At 42.4% G+C, this 17,569-nt stretch overlaps 1 protein-coding gene across 2 annotated transcripts in view; it reads right to left on the minus strand.

The window, feature by feature from the left end:
• Window positions 1–1,673: 1,673 nt before the first annotated feature.
• Window positions 1,674–17,569, minus strand: part of TXLNG (taxilin gamma) — a 28,620-nt gene continuing 12,724 nt past the window's right edge. For both annotated transcript variants that reach the window (XM_069971245.1, XM_069971247.1), the window contains exons 2-10: window positions 10,565–10,838; window positions 10,214–10,305; window positions 9,031–9,201; window positions 8,629–8,823; window positions 6,943–7,062; window positions 6,500–6,574; window positions 5,760–5,852; window positions 4,310–4,405; window positions 1,674–2,246 (exon numbers count right to left, since the gene is read on the minus strand). In XM_069971245.1, coding sequence (XP_069827346.1) covers window positions 1,905–2,246; window positions 4,310–4,405; window positions 5,760–5,852; window positions 6,500–6,574; window positions 6,943–7,062; window positions 8,629–8,823; window positions 9,031–9,201; window positions 10,214–10,305; window positions 10,565–10,838 — 1,458 coding nt within the window. In that variant the 3' untranslated portion in view covers window positions 1,674–1,904. The remainder of the gene's footprint in view (window positions 2,247–4,309; window positions 4,406–5,759; window positions 5,853–6,499; window positions 6,575–6,942; window positions 7,063–8,628; window positions 8,824–9,030; window positions 9,202–10,213; window positions 10,306–10,564; window positions 10,839–17,569) is intronic.

Genomic DNA, 17,569 nt, shown 5'->3' on the forward strand with positions numbered 1-17,569 from the left:
CCACTGGTCCTATGAGAAAAAGAAGCAGCAACAGCTATCAATAACCCATGGTAAGAATATAGGAGATTTTTAGAATTGTTTTTCTTTTTTTAACTCCTCTTTTTTTAAACTTTTTTAGAAAAAAAAAAATTCTTTTGATAATTGAAAACCATTAAATAATCATCAATGAAGCATCTGTACGGACTGCTGGAACTACCAAACATTGTAATGAAGGGGCAGGGGTATCACACTTTGTTGGCATCATGGCTATCACTTCATACCAGTCATTGGGGGGGGGGGAATCCTAGGTTCGATCGAACTCTAACATTCATGGACCTGCCACATTTGATTGCTGAAGCCTTCCCGGTCCGTCCGTGGGGAAGGAGGAGACTGCCCAGGTACCGCCTGGAATTCTGTGATTCAGCCTATTACCTAGGCTGAATCCCGGAATTCCAGGCGGTACCCGGGCACTCTCCTCCTTCCCCACGGACGGGGAAGGGGGGGTAGGACAACCATGATGTTGTGCATTCCTCTCCCAGCTCTGTGTGCATGCAAGTGGGAAAGCTCTGTAGACTTACATTATGCGGGCAGCTAGGTCACATGACATGAAGCTGGGAGAGAACATGTGGAGCAGGGACTTCTCCTGCTTTATTCTCCCGATTGGTCGAGATCTAAACACTCAGACCCCAACCACTCAAAAAACTTTATGACATCAAGAAAAGTCCAACAGCCTCCAAGATGAAAGAAATCCAATTTTATTCAGCCAACTATCAGACAATGTTTGGACCAGCAATGGTCTTGACAAAAAACAATATTGGATTTCTTTCATCTTGGATTCTGTTGGACATTGTGAACTTCTGCTTGTTTTCAGGTAGATCAGGAGGATGCTCATTAGATTTACTGGTGGTGGTGGTGCTGCTGGACCCCCCCCCCCCCCCCCCCCCCCCCCCCACATTGAATGGTATATCTCTGACAGGTCTACAGTTTTTGTCTAACGACAGGTACCCTATATAAAAGGAAAAGACCAGCAAGGAGACTTTTTTTTTTAAAAAAAGGCAGGGAGAGCATAAACAATGTCAACTCACCTTTTTCCAGCGATAGATTGTGGCTCCGGGAACCCACCGAGCTCCAGGATCTTCTCTCAACCAACGTCATTCACTGATTGGCTGTCACTGATTGGCCAAGTGTGGAGGAATTAAGGATTCTGTATTGGGTTTCCCCTGCTGGCTACCAAATAAAACAAAATGGCCGGACTTCTCCTTTAAAGCTAAGCTACTAGCCCTGACATATTAAAGGAAACAAATGTGGAGGTATGCATAGGTAATGGGTGTAGTTACATATAGAGCCCTGATTACAATTGTACGTTGATCTCTTATTGATCCATCTCTCATGAGATTAGTGACAGATGCATAAGAAAAATATACCAAAGTACTGAATTGGTAATTCAACAGATGAAGGTATCAGATACTACCAAATGGATGTAAATTCATACAATTTTTAAAGTCTTAAAATTGCTTCTGACCTTTAGACTTTTATGGAATAATGTAAATGGGAAAGACGAGACACTTAACCTGGTGCTGCTACCCTGAATAAAAACGGGTTGCTCGGGTTTGTCACCTACATGGGCATGCCGGGGCCTAGAACATGCACTCCCCCTCTTATATAGAGAATGGACAATGAAATGGAGACAGATGTCAAACATGAATGTGACAAAAATCTATTACGCTGTGAAATTACTAGGAAGCTTTATGTACCACATGTACTCCAGTAGTCCTAAGAAAATACATATATGGTAGAAAAAAGTAAGAAATTTGTCACCACAAAACAAATTACCACCAACAAAGTTATACACAAAATATATATATGTATATTTTCCATTATATACATATGTTTGTGTATCTATTAAACAGTGTAATGCCTGGGTGTTAGTCGACAGAATCTATGCTAGAAGGAGGGCCCGTTGAAAGAGTCTTTTGCGCAACAATCTGTTCCTCTGATAATGGGGGTTGAGTAATGGGCTGGATTCCAGGTTCTTTTCTCTCTGTAACTACATTAATTTCCTCTGAGGATTCTTCCTCTGCTGGGTTTGTCCCTATCGAATCTCCGTTTGCCGCATCACCATCATCATCTAGTACGGTAACTTGATCTTGAAGGACCTCAATTTTCTTGTTAAGCTCATTGCGCTCAGTCTGGAGGGCCCGACAAAGCTTCTCCAGACGTTCAAGCTTGACTTGCAGTGCTTTGTGCTCCTTGTCCCTAACAGTTTTCTGAGAAGAAAAGTAGTTATGTAAGAAAGTTTAACTTCTAGAACCCTAAATGACTGATGGGCTGTCCCTAACCTTCCAGTGCTGCTAGATTTTTTTCAGGGTCTATTCCACATGACAGACAGAAGAGGCAATCACCAGATAGTGACCGGATACCACAATCACTTTCCCACCAAGACAGACAAGCTTTCTGATACCACAGCCTGCATGCAAATACAGTGGTCCCTCAACATACAATGGCCTCAGGATACAATATTTTAAACATACAATGTTACAGACAGTCAGGATCTGCATGTTAATAACTAGATGACAGGCTAATAAAAGTGGCCATTTTACTGGTAAATCCCCAGTGTTACTGAAGTGCCTGCACCAATTGGCTGTCTGGTGACTCCTCTCTACAGTATAGTGTGATACTACATGTCCTGTACTACTGTGTGTAGTATCTCCTCTCTACAGCATAGTGTGATACTACATGTCCTGTACTGCTGCTGTGTAGTATCACACTATGCTGTAGAGAGGAGATACTATACACACAGCAGTACAGGACATGTAGTATCACACTATACTGTATAGGAGTTACTATACACACACACACACACACACACACACACACAGCAGTACAGGACATGTAGTATCAGACTGTATTGTAGAGAGGAGATACTAGACACACAGCAGTACAGGACATGTAGTATCACACTATACATGTCCTGTACTGCTGTGTGTCTAGTATCTCCTCTCTACAATACAGTCTGATGCTACATGTCCTGTACTGCTGTGTGTCTAGTATCTCCTCTCTACAATACAGTCTGATACTACATGTCCTGTACTGCTGTGTGTGTGTATAGTAACTCCTATACAGTATAGTGTGATACTACATGTCCTGTACTGCTGTGTGTATAGTATCTCCTCTCTACAGTACAGTGTGATACTACATGTCCTGTACTGCTGTGTGTGTCCAGTATCTCCTCCCTACAGTGCAGTGTGATACTACAGGTCCTGTACTTCTGTGTGTCTAGTATCTCCTCTACAGTATAGTGTGATACTACATGTCCTGTACTGCTGTGTGTGTCTAGTATCTCCTCTCTACAGTACAGTGTGATACTACATGTCCTGTACTTCTGTGTGTCTAGTATCTCCTCTACAGTATAGTGTGATACTACATGTCCTGTACTGCTGTGTGTGTCTAGTATCTCCTCTCTACAGTACAGTGTGATACTACATGTCCTGTACTTCTGTGTGTCTAGTATCTCCTCTACAGTATAGTGTGATACTACATGTCCTGTACTGCTGTGTGTGTCTAGTATCTCCTCTCTACAGTACAGTGTGATACTACATGTCCTGTACTTCTGTGTGTCTAGTATCTCCTCTACAGTATAGTGTGATACTACATGTCCTGTACTGCTGTGTGTGTCTAGTATCTCCTCTCTACAGTACAGTGTGATACTACATGTCCTGTACTTCTGTGTGTCTAGTATCTCCTCTACAGTACAGTGTGATACTACATGTGCTGTACTGCTGTGTGTGTCCAGAATCTCCTCCCTACAGTACAGTGTGATACTACATGTCCTGTACTGCTGTGTGTGTCCAGTATCTCCTCTACAGTATAGTGTGATACTACATGTCCTGTGCTGGTCTTTACCTGTGCCAGAATGAGCTGCACCAGGTGAGGGCAGCTTTATGTTATTTTTCTAGGACCCTGAAAATGCTCCTGTCCTGTACATATAAAATTACAGTCTCTAGTAGCTATGACTGTTGTATGCAAGGACTTGCTTTATCTATATTAGTGTGTATTATATGCTTTTATTTTTTCTAAATCTTTTTTTTTTTTACAATTATGGGATGATATTTCAGGAGCTTTAGAACCAATTACCAGTTTTCTAAAGGGTTTTGGTCTCAAAATACAATGTTTTCAACATAGGATATTAATTGGTTCCAGGACGACCATTGTAACTTGGGAGACCACTGTACAGTATAGTTGTGAAAAGATGCACCTTATATCCATGTGATCTAAACCAGATACAAAGAAAAAACAGAAATTCTCTTTACCAACAAGGCATTTCACTTACCTCCTCAGCCATCTGTAGAAGGGCTTTATTATTGTTTTCCCACTTGGTACGCCAGACCACTGTTTCTTTTTCCAGCTTTTTTATTTTCTTTGTCATCTAGAGAAAATTATTAAAATATTAAATGTCCGAACATGGAAAGGAGAAAGTCAGCACAGCTGTTTCCAAGGCCACCTACAGACAGAGAACCTACAATGTACTAGAGTTCTCAGGCGGTGAGCATCAGAACTTACAGAGCAGAAAGGAAAAACAAGCGGCACTCACCAGCTCCAGGAAAACTTCCTTCATTGCAAATCCATAAAAAAACAGGCAAAGAAATTACAGCAACATTTTAGATCGTAGGTATTCTAATAAAAATGTTGACATGGCCTTTAGGAAGGCTACTTAAGTGCCACTGCCTGCTCTTCCACACCACCCTTCCAGCTGAGTTGCAATAAAGGAAGATTTATTAAAATTGGTGACTGCCGCTTGTTTTTCCTCTCTGTTCTGTACATAAAAATATTAAACATTTGTTAAAAGCTACATTTACTTCAACAAAAGAAATGGGACAGAAAAAAAATATTTCTAAAATCAATCTCATAGGAAAAGCTATGCACCTTTGTAAGATGTAAACTTACACCCAACCACTTTACAGAGGCCTAGATGCATTAACGTGTCGAGACAAGAATGGGTCCCATTTTTGGCTCTAATAGTGGCCAATCACTGCTTAGTTGGCTCTTCAAAATGACCTGTGATTGTTGTCTCAGACACACAGCAACCAGATACATTTTTCTTTCGGAGAGATTGATAAATCCGGCCCACAGTGTTTACATGAATGTTACCCCGAAACAGCTGTCTGTGGATGGATACCTGGCCTTGGTTTTCCCTTGTCATCACATTGACTTAAAGGGCCACTTAATATGGTGGTTTCCCTACAGGAGCCACCCTTCGGCTGGGTCCTTCCCAGAGAGATATCTGGCTAGTCCTGTGTTTCGAGACTCTTAAATGAGGCTCCACAGGCTCTTTTTTGTATATTCATGTTTACCAGGGAGCAATGCACCTAGGACTTCACTACATTAAGGGCTTTAACCAGCAGCTGACAGCGTTATCTTTGGCTGGTCTCCCTGAGATCAGTGATCAGTTTCCCCCATAGCTCTACTAGGCATTGCTCCAAACTAGCCAGAATTCTGCTCCACACTGATGAGGGGCAACACCCCAAAACAGCTGTCTGTGGATGGATACCTGGTCTTGGTCATTACATTGAAATGTAGAATGGAAAATGTGGGAGGACTACTGATAATGGAATGGCAGTAAAAGTCCGGTCACACATTGAACACAACGCTAAATGCAAGTGTGGTATTGATGCTTCTGAACAATTTGTGACAAGCAATTCAGAAAAAAAATTATTAAATCTTTTTTTAGGTCGGAGGGTTATAAAATCTTTTGGAAAAAAAAAGTAAGAGCTGAAACATACCTTTTCCATTTCTTGACGAAATGTTGTGAAAAGTTCATTACTTTTCGCCATTGTGGTCTGAAATTCCTCAAACTTGTCCATGTAAAGAGACAACTGAAACAAAACACATTGCCTTAATTTAGAGAAAGATGTGAGATGTGCTCTCTCTGGCTTCATCACTCAAAGTTTCACTGTCACCTTGGGGGTACATATAATATTGATTAGCTTTGTTTTTTCATCCACAAAAAGTTTAAATCACACCACTTTTCCTATTTTATAACCCCCCCCCCCCCCATAAATGATGGCATCCCTGATCTTGCACGGTAAATGGCGTAAGCACCAAAAAAAAAAAAAAAAGCCAAAGCACAAAATTGCTGTAGTCAAATCAAATTGGGAAAAATTGTAATAAAAAGTTATCAAAAAGTGACATACGCAAGCAAGGTACCAATAGAAAGTACAAATCATGGCGCAAAAAATGACACCTCACACTGCCCCACAGACCAAAAAAATAAAACCATTTAAAGCATGGTAATAGAGCAATTTTAAAACACATTTACTTAAAAAGGATTAAATTTTTTAAAAGCCGTCAAATAAAACAAAAAGTTATATAAAGTTGCCTATCGTTGGGATCGTTCTGACTCGAGGAACATAGATACCATGTCAGTTTTACCATAGGTCAAACAGTTGTGGTATACTGTAGTGGTATAAGCATAACAATTTAAGACAAAGGCGTAAAGTACACAAAGGCAACTTTTACTTACCTGCTGCTTTAACTGACTTTCTTGTTGCTTCAGCTCCTCAAATTTTTGTCTGGTTTCTGTGGCCTCATTCAACAACTTAAAAAAAAATAATACAAACCATTTATTGCCAGGAACCAGACTGTATTCAATATGCTCAGCTTTCCCAAGTATATCATGTTACAAATACAGTAGATACTATGGAGGAAAGCAGGAGGTGGCTGAGAAAGTAGCCGTCTACTACTGAAACACGCATACATCTAAAACTGGTCACATCTTGTATTTCAGGGGAACAAAAGAAAAAAAACAAAAAAAACAACAAACACATTTAGATCATAGAGGAGCACAGCATGTCTAAATTCCAAATAGCCTCCAGTTAATTAAATTTCAGCTGAGATCTCTTACCACCATTAAATGTACAGTTTTACAGCTGCATCAATTTGAAAAAACGCACACTGTGGACTTACAAATTCTCTTTCCCGCTGGTGTCGCTCCTCCGCTTCTTTCATAAGCTGAGTAGTCTGCTGAAGTTTTGCATCGATTAGTTGCTGTTGTAGCTCCTTATGTTTGAAGACTTTGTCAATGTGCTAAAGAAAAAAAAAATGTTTTATTTTGATAAATTTCTATTTTCACTGAACCAATGTAAAAAGTACCTTTCAATTATGCTGTAGTGCATATATCAGCTCTGCCAGGAAGATATGGCGGAGCAGATTGGTCAGGGTAAAGGGTTGAGTTACCCATCTCCCTTTACGAGCAATTGAAAAAAAAAACAAAAAAAAACTCCCCCCCCTAGCATGATGTTGCCACCACCATGTTCTGATATGCATTGTCAGCTTCGATATTATATATATGTCTTTAAAAAACATGTCCAGAATTGTAGTTTTTAATTTAATTTTCACCCTCCTATTATGAAGGTACTGATAGCAGAATGATAGGGAAACACTTTTCACTTTTACCATGACCGCAATTCTTCCTGAGGACGCTGTGGATGCAGTGAAACATGTTGAAGGTGCTGTAAGGCAGATTTTATCAGCAACAGCACACTGCTCCACCATATTCAGTGATTCAGACCCGTTTGGTCTAGCTGCATATGGTTTGTATGGCAGCAGTCCAACTGTTGTGTTTAATAATTTATTCTTTTAGCCATTTTGAATACAGATTTTATCCATATTTTAGTTGGGTTCCATTACAGGGGGGTGCTTAGTCTGAGGGATTGGGAGTATATTGTATTGGTGGCCGCCAGCTACGACTAGAGGGTTGAGTATTTTTTGTTGATATAATATAATGCCATGAAGTTTTTTTTTAATTTTAACAGTTTTCAAAATCAAAAAAATCCAAAATCCCAGTCCCCGACCAATCAAAGCTTATGACATGTCTCTGGCATATCAAAAATTTTCTGAAATGACAGTGACACTTTGAGGCCAATTTCTCACTACCACAGTAGACTTAGAAGAAACGCAGTCATAATATGTTCATGGTGAACCAGCCTACAACTGACGTGTTAATTCTTTCAGCAGACGGCGTAATCTGCCTTTGCATAGAATGGAGTCTATGGCGCAGACAGATGCGAGCGGGGACAGAAGCCGCTGGAACTTCTCCGCACAGATACCTCAGTGTGAACCCACTGAGGGTGCATTTGCATAGAGATTTATCTGACAGATTTTTGAAGCCAAAGCCAGGAAAAAACTATAAACATAGATCAAGTCAAAGGAAAAACTGAGATTTTTCCTTTTCTCAAATCCATTTCTGGTTTTGGCTTCAAAAACCTTTTAGATAAATCTCTCTCTGTAAAGGCACCATTAGACCTCCAGGGAAGTATTAGTAGGAAAAAAGTTTTTCCCCCTCAAGAGATTATTTCTTCTCAGATCAATATACATATACATACATCTTTACTAGAGCAGCACTAACTACTGACATCCACAGATACAGACTTGTTGGAGACATGTCCTAGACTCTCCCATTCATCTGGCGCTAGGAGAAGTCTATATGTTTGCCACACTCTTAGAAATGTATCTCCTGTGAATATACCCTACTACTACTACTGACAAAAATACTAGGACAATATTTCACAGATAGGGCTCTCTACTTTAGCATTTCTCCCCAGGAAATAAAGTGTGCATTAGAAACCAATGTGTACAAAACCATTTAAGTACCTCTTCACGCAGTGCGTACTGTTCAATAAGTTTCTTTAACTTATCTCCCAGCTCTACATTCTCCTGGCGGAGCTTTGCATTGTAGACATCATGTTGCTCCATCTGTGCTTGGATTTCATTTAGGGTCAGCTGGAAGTGTGCAGTGGCTTCTTTGCGCTCTTCCTCATATGCTCGGGCTTGATGCAGATTGTCTTCCTGCATTGCAAAAACAGTGTACAGTTATGGACCTGCTTTCCAGAAGACAGACACATTAAGGGCATGTGTATGAGGGCCACCATGTCTGAGAATAGACAGTGTGCAGGAGAAGCTACAGGGTCATATCTTATTAAGCACCTCTGAGAGCAGAGAGGATTGCTGAGACAGTGTGCGGGGTAGCATCTTTTCACTTAGCCTGGAGCTGACCTTTAATGTCTTGTTGTGTCTCTGGAGCTCCCGGCACAGGGACTCGAGCTTGCTGCGTGCTAGAATAGCTTTGCTGTGCTCGCTCTGAAGGTGAACCTTCTCTTTTATCACCTGGGATTGCTTCTTCTGCAAAACCTTCATCTGTTTCTGGAAATTCCGGCTTTCTTCCAGCTAAAATCAGAAGGGGAAAAAAAAGAAAGGTTACAGGAGGTATCCCAGTTATTGTTTCTCTCACACGTGTTGTAACTTTAAAGGATACCATTTCTTTAACCTCTTAATGACCATAATACGTCTTTTGTCAATAGGGCAGAAGTATCCTGGCACTAGTCTCCTGTGCAGAATATCATGGAAACTTAGCTGCCGTTAGCAGAGCCCCTGCTCTAACTATAAGGAAGAGAAACAATTGATCCTTGTAATTCAACCCCTTAGATGCTGTGATCAAATTGTGACTGTGACACTTCAGCGGTGTCTGGGATGAAGCTCAGAGACGTTTAGCTGCCAGGAGAATAACAGAGGCAGCGGAAGTCTCTCATTCTCCCAAAGCTCTCCCGGCAGCCGAGCGTCTTCGAGCTTCTCCGATGTGATGCAGAGACACGCGGCTCACGGGAACGGGTCACTGTTGAGTTTATTGTTGGTATTTTTCCAACTTCAGTTAACCCCTGCCTGACCGCAGCAGGACTCCAGCTAATAAACCCTGCTGCGGTCAGGCAGGGGTTAACAATTTCCAGTGTATAAGATGAAGCCCTGAAAATCTTCTGAAAAGTCAGGGGTCGTCTGATATACGCCCAGTTGTCTTATATGCCAGAAAATACAATATGAACGTTTTGGAAAATATAACTGTATCATATTAACTATTTTAAAAATCCCCCATCCCCCCAAAAAATGAAATGAAAAAGTTAAACCTATCTAAAAATAGTGCCAATAGCAAGTACAATGTTTCCTGCAAAAAACACGCCTCCACATAGGTATGTCGACTAAAAACTGAAAGGAAGGAGAGAATGAAAAAAAAACTAAGAAAATTGATTGGTCATGAAGGGGTTAAAAAACATCACATGTCAACTCAGCTCCCTTTAAAGTAAACATATATTTATACCGGGTTTCCTACTGCACAGGTTCAGCTGGTTACACATGTTAATATGGAGCATAAGCCTGTTAACCCACATCTATAAAGTCTCATACATACAAGATCAGCATATTTCTTGCAGAGTGCGGCCAGTTTTTCTTCTGGAGTCCTTAGCGTGTTCAAAGCCTGCATCAATAGTAGCACTTCTTTACCTGTAGGCCAAGCAAATAGAATCACTGTAGACACTTAGCAAAAGGAATTAGTATACTATATGTGCGATAGTTGGGGGTCCATACCATTAACACCTCATAGAGAGAACTGGAAAGAAAGAAATGCTAATATACCATACTATATACTAATATACTATACTAATATTATATTTTTACACCAGAGTTTTGGCACAGCAAGTGCTATTCTCCTGCATTGTACTGTCCCATAGTGGATTTAGGTAACTGCCATGAAACTTCATACCCAGTGTTTTCTCTTTATTGTTCTCACTTCCGGGGTCTTGTTGACCATCAGGTGGACCCAGTCTGGTGTCTTCTCTTCCTGGGGTTTCCTCTCGGGACGCTTTTACCAAGAAGCTTGACATCACGTTGTCCGCAATGCTTGTGCTTTGTACTTCCTCCAGGCACCGAGAATTGGAGAGTTCTTCGCCATTCTCCACAGATAGAGACAGGCATGGGCTGACCAAGAGGTCAGCGTTACCTGCAGCGGTCTTTAATTCGCTTTCTCCCATCACAACCTAAGAAAGGACAAACAATGAAGAGAGCAGTTATAAATAGATTAAAATTAAAAGGAAAAAAATATATGTGTCAGGTACACTGGCCTTCTACCATTGCTATAGACTGAATTGAAACACCTAGATACATACAGAAATAGAAAAAACGCATTCATATTTAAAGTGGACCGGTCAGGAGAAAACCGGTTTAAATAAGCCAATGGTTATATAGGGCTTCTCATCATAAATCCGGGAAAATGTTTAATTTTTTTTTTAATCTCCATAGTACTTTTCAGCAACCAGATATCTCAGAATATCTCAGCAACCAGAAGTCTATTGATATGTAAATAGGGATCAAAAGTCCAGAGGATGTTCTTCAGCATAGTAAGAGCTCAGACAAGTCATAAACAAGTCCTCTTTATTAAATGGGGGCTTTTGATATAGCACTGTGAATCACCCCAGAGGGGCATGATTACAGCGCTGGCACGCCCAGGACACAGGACTTCTTGCCCCATCCACAACATCCAGATGACTAGCTGGCCCACATTTACATACAGCACTGGACTTTTTCAAAGTAAATGTTACAATTATACCAGGCGGGGCGCAGGGCATAGATATATCTTTAGGAAGTGCGCTCGGTGATGTACCAGCACGTATAGTTAGCACTATATCGCTTTTTTGATTGATGGGTCCATTTAAAGGGAAACTGTGTTCAAAGCATCATCTCCTTGGCCAATGTTGGCGATTCATCCCTAAATAGCACTTTCATCCGATCCTCCATACTCCACGAGCACTACTCTTCTGCCCTTATTTAACCCCCTTAACGGCCAGACAATTTCCTTGGCTTTTTAATTGTCTCCTTCCAAGTGCCATAAACGTCCATTATTTAGTTGACATACCTATATGGAGGGCTTGTTTTTTGCAGGACAAGGTTTACTTTCCATTGGCACCATCTTTAGTTACAGCCTAGTGTCGTTTTTTCAATTTTATTTTATGGCGTTTACCATGTGGGGTAAATGAGATAATATTATAATTCAGGTGGTGACGGATGTGGTGATGCCAAATATGTGTTTATTTTTTTTTAAATAAAAATAATTTTAACTGGAAATTATGTAGTTGTATTTTTTTGGGGGAGGGGCAGGGATTTTTTTTATATTTAAAATAAAATAATATTTTTCAAAACTTTAAAACGGACTTTCAAATGCAATCTTCAGATCACTAATATAATACATCATATTACTAGTATAGTGTGGTGTATTATCCTGTCATCAAAACTTTGATAGGCGACTCAGGGTCCATTTACACAGAAAGATTATCTGACAGATTATCTGCCAAAGATTTGAAGCCAAAGCCAGAAACAGACTATAAACAGGGCACAGGTCATAAAGGAAAGCCTGAGATCTCTCCTCTTTTCAAATCCATTCCTGGTTTTGGCTTCAAATCTTTGGCAGATAATCTGTCAGATAATCTTTCTGTGTAAATGGCCCCTTAATCGACCTCGCCGGAAGCAAAACAGAGTAGGCACAAATATATGGCACACCTAAGGGCCTTCATTAGACCCCCCTGCTGCTATAGAAAATAATCTGCGTCCCAGTCATTGTATAACTATCAATGCCACAAACACAATTTAACCACAGCATCAAAGGGGTTAAAATTACAGGGATCGGAGTTTTCTCTGCCATTGATAGATAGAGCAGGGGCCCTGCTGTCATGCAGCATCCAAGTTCCTGTGACATTCTGCACAGGAGACCAGTGCCAGGCTACTTTTGCCCACCGACATAAGACTTATTGTGGTCATTAAGGGGATTAACACTATTCTGGAAGGCCCAGTTTTTGGTTTCCCAACCACCTTCAGTGACCCTCAGTCTCAAGACAGATGTGGGTCCCATCATTTGTAGATATGCTACAAATATTGTAGATGTGAAGCATTTTTTAAAGTTACTCCCCCGGCAGCAGGGTGACCAGTATACTCACCATTGCTGAGCAGCGTGGCTTCATTTCAGTGGCATGGCACTGCTCGGATCACGCTTGTGGTGACGTCACTGTTCTTCGGACCCCCCTTCATCCTCCTGAGCTTTTGAAGCCTGCAAGTAAGGGTCTGCCATGCATCTCTATGAGCGTGCTCTCAGAGATGTATTGGAAAGTCTGACTTTTGGCCTCCTGAGCTGCAGGCCAGATGGCACCTAGGCGCCAGCGGGATACGAGTGGAGCCGCACCACCGGAATAATGTAAGTATAGATGTCAGTAATAACAAAAAAAAAATAAAAATGGAATGCTTCTGTAAAAAAATATTTTAAGCAAAATAAGCTGTGCCAGGGCTCCGCAGGGGAAGAAAGTCTCTGGTTAGGAAGTCTGGGTATTCTCAGAAAAACATGAATTACTAACCGGTAATTGCTTTTCCTCGAAGCCCATGACGGCACCCCTGGAGAGGTCCACCTCCCGCTCCTCTGGACAGGAAACAGTTCACTGGATCCATAAAAGAAGAGACCGCCCCTTCATCGCCAGTTCGTCATCAAGGAATCTCAGGAGCATATCTAAATCTTCTTTGGAAAATAAGTATATTTTCCTAGCTTATCAAAACACACTTTTTTTTTTTTTTAAACAAAAAACTATTACTAATTTAATATCATATAATACTTCTTATATGACTATATCAATACAAAGTCCTACTACTAGTGTAAGGCCAATATATACAATATTAGGGAGGGTATTAGGCGGGTGCAGTCATGGGCTTCAAGGAAAAGCAATTACCGGTTAGTAATTCATGTTTTCCCTCTCGCCCTATGACGGCACCCCTGGAGACTAGAATAGGAATTACGCCTAGGGTGGGACCACTGCTTGCAATACCCTTCTCCCAAAGATTAAGTCTTCTTGAGAGGATAACTGGAGCCTATAATGCTTAAAAAAGGTATGGGGGGAGCTCCACGTAGCAGCCCTGCATATTTGCTCAATAGATACTGAGGCTCTCTCCGCCCAGGATGTGGCTACTGAATGGGTAGAGTGAGCCCCGAACCCTGATGGAACTTCAATACCCACGGTTAGATAGGCAGAAGAGATGGTGTTCTTTATCCACTTAGCTATCACCTGGGCAGATGCAGCCTTCCCTCTATTCTTTCCCTGAAAGTATTAAAATATTATTGGAAAGCCTCCACTGTTCTGTATTCTGTAGATAATGGATAAGACATCTCCTGACATCTAGACAGTGGAAACGAGACTCCCCCTCATTAGAGGGGTTGGGACAAAATGAGGGGAGTACCACTTCCTGGGATCTGTGGAAATCAGAAACCACCTTGGGAAGGAAGGCTGGGTCTGGAGATAGTATCACCCTATCCTCTCTAATGGACATATAGGGTTGCTGAATGGAGAAAGCTGATATTTCTCCTACTCTCCTGGCAGAGGTAATAGCTAGAAGGAAGGCTAACTTCTGAGAGAGAGTCTTGATGGAGAGATCTGCTAAGGGTTCAAACGGAGGTTCTGTTAGCTGGGAGAGAACTAGATTTAAATCCCACGGTGGGAGTTTAGGCTTGATGGAAGGGAAGATTCTGTCGCCCTCATGAACCTCCTAACCCAGGGATGTTCCGCCAGTTTAAAGTCAAAGAGGGCACTAAGAGCTGAAATCTGGACCCTAATAGTACTAGGCCTTAACCTCTTATTTAGACCTTCTTGTAGGAAATCTAGTACTACTGGGATATCTGGTGGAACTAATACATTAATGGGTTTATTAACAAACCTACAAAATGCTCTCCAAGTTCTAAGATATATTTCTGATGTGACTCTTTTACTGGCCAGGAGGGTGGTGATGACCTGTTCTGAAAGCCCCCTATCTATGAGGATCTGCCTCTCAGAAGCCATGCTGTCAGGTGGAGATTCTTGACTTCCGGATGGTAAATTGGACCCTGACTGAGAAGGCAGTACCCAGGGATCTGTAACGGACATGACCCTCAACCAAGAGAACCACACCCTCCTGGGCCAGAATGGCGCTATCATAATGACCAGCGCTTTGTCCTGCCTGACCTTCCTGAGAACTCTTGGGATCATCCTGAACGGGGGGAAGGCATACAGGAGTCCCTGATTCCAAGGATGAGCTAGCGCATCTATCCCTATCGGGTTGTCTGATGGGTTCAGGGAGAAGAACCTCCCTACCTTCTTGTTCGCTCTGGAAGCGAAGAGATCTATTACTGGAAGACCCCATCTGGCACAGATCTGTTGAAACACTTCTACTGACAAGCTCCACTCCCCCTGGTTTAGCTGGTGCCTGCTCAGGTAGTCTGCTTTTATATTCTCTGACCCCTTTAGATGTAGTGCTGTGAGGGAGGAGAGATGAGGTTCTACCAGTCGAAGATAAAGTGTGTGCGACTCTCATTAGCTCTCTGGATCTTGTGCCCCCCTGGTGATTTATGTACGCTACTACTGATGAGTTGTCTGACTGGACCTTTACATGTCTGTCTCTTGGAAGGGGTAGGGCCTGGGATAGGGACATGAAGACTGCCCTCAGCTCTCTGACGTTCTGAGACAAGGCAGCTTCCTCTGGCTTCCATAACCCCTGGAGTATGATGTCTGTTGTGTAGGCTCCCCAGCCCCGAGGGCTGGCATCGGTAGTTAGGATGACTTCGTCTGAGCGTACCCAGGGAACCCCCTTTTCCAGATTTTCTCTCTGGGTCCACCAATTTAGGGAACGTACTGTCTGTGGAGAGAGAACACATAGAGAGTCTAAGGAGTCTGTAGATCTATCCCATTGAGAGAGGATCTGTGTCTGCAGTGTTCGGGAATGATACTGGGCCCAGGGGACTGCGGGAATGCAAGAGGTCATTAGACCTAGAACTGACATGGCCTCTCTAAGTGTAGTGCTCTGACTGTACATGAGGTGTTCTATTCTAGTCAGTAACTGGGTCACTTTACTAGAAGGTAGGAAACATTTCTGAACATGGGAATCTAGGAGAATTCCTAGGAATTGGCAGGTGTGAGAAGGAGTCCTGACTGATTTATCCTCATTTATTTCCCATCCTAATTTTTTAAAGATGACTTCCGCCTGTGCGACTTGAGATTGTAAGCTCTCCGGAGAATCAGCTACCAGGAGAAAATCATCTAAGTATGGAACAATGATGATATCCTGTTCCCTTACATGTGCCATCACCTCTGCCATAACCTTTGTGAATATTCTGGGGGCCTGTGAAATACCGAAAGGCATGGCCCTGAATTGTAAGTGGAGGAAGGAGCCCTTGAACCAAACCGCAACCCTGAGGAATCTCTGGTGTTCTGGGTGAACTGGGATGTGATAGTACGCATCCCTGAGGTCAAGGGTCGCCATGGAGCAATCTCTAGAAAGATTCAGAATGGCTGAAGATATAGATTCCATTCTGAATTTTTCATAGGTAAGGAATTTGTTAAGGGGCTTTAAATTAATTATGGTACGAAAAGTACCATTTGGCTTCCTGACCAGGAAGAGAGTGGAGTAAAAGCCTGCTCCCCTCTCCTCCGCTGGTACAGTGACCAATACCTGTTTATCCAAGAGAGACTGCACCTCAAGTTCCATGGCCTGTTGACGCTCTGGATCCCGGAATTGAGTGGTGACAAATCTACTGCCTGGAGGGGACACAAACGAAATTTTTAAACCATACTTTATTGTATTCAAAATATTCTTGCTGGACGATATCTTATCCCAGTCCTGACTATATAGAGAAAGGCGACCACCCACCGGGGCCTGGCGTCATTGGGGATTGGGCTTTTTGGCAGAATCAGCAGAGTTGAACAAAAGACCTCTACTTTTTCTAGAGGTCCTCCATTCCCTTCTACCTGAAGGGCCTCCCCGCTGACCACCCCTACCTCTGCCCCTATAATTACTTTTGGGAGGTTGGGGTACAACTGGAAAGCCCTTTTTTCTATCTGAAGCTTTCTCAAGGACTGCATCAAGGGTGGAACCCGAAGAGAAATTCACCCTCACAGGGTACGGCACATAGCTTTGCCTTGGAAGTAATGTCCCCTTTTCCAGTCCCTGAGCCAAACTGTACGCCTTGCAGAGTTGGATAAGGCAGCAAATTTGGCGTTTAGTTTTAGGGTATCTGCTGAGGCTTCCGATAGGAACTTGGCTCCCTGGCTAATATTGGGGAGGGCAGCCAATAACTCTTCCTTAGGGGCATCGTCCTTAATTTTTGTGGTTAGTTCCTCTATCCAAATGTCCATAGACCTGGCTACAGATGTGGCCGCAACAAGAGGCTTAAAAGAAGCAGCAGCTGCTTCCCAACCTTTTTTAAGGTAGACCTCTGCTCTTTTGTCCATAGGGTCCTTTAGAGTAGCAGAGTCATCAAAAGGTAAGACCCCCTTCTTAGATATCTTCGCTAAAGGTGCATCCACTTTAGGGGCTCTATCCCAAACAGCTGTCTCCTCCTCATTAAAGGGATATCTACGCTTCACTGCCCTAGGCACGAAGAACTTTCTGTCTGGGTTGTTCCACTCTCTTTTAATCAGGTCTTTAATAGTATGGTGGATAGGGCATACTTTTCTCTTCTTTGGGGTAAGGCCCTGAAACATTCTGTCCTGTACGGTCTTGGACACAGGACTGTCCTCTAGTTCCATAGTGCGTCTAACTGCACTGACTAACGGATCAACCTCTTCTATGTTGGACTCTAAAGGTTCCGACTGGTGAGACTCATTACCAATCTCAACGATCTCACCAAAATCCTCTGTCTCAGACATAGGATCCTCCTCATCTGCCTCCGTACTGGGACCAGGCCTAGGCTCAGACCTGGAGGATTCTC

Source organism: Dendropsophus ebraccatus, chromosome 5 (assembly GCF_027789765.1).
Source record: "Dendropsophus ebraccatus isolate aDenEbr1 chromosome 5, aDenEbr1.pat, whole genome shotgun sequence".
NCBI lineage: Eukaryota > Metazoa > Chordata > Amphibia > Anura > Hylidae > Dendropsophus > Dendropsophus ebraccatus.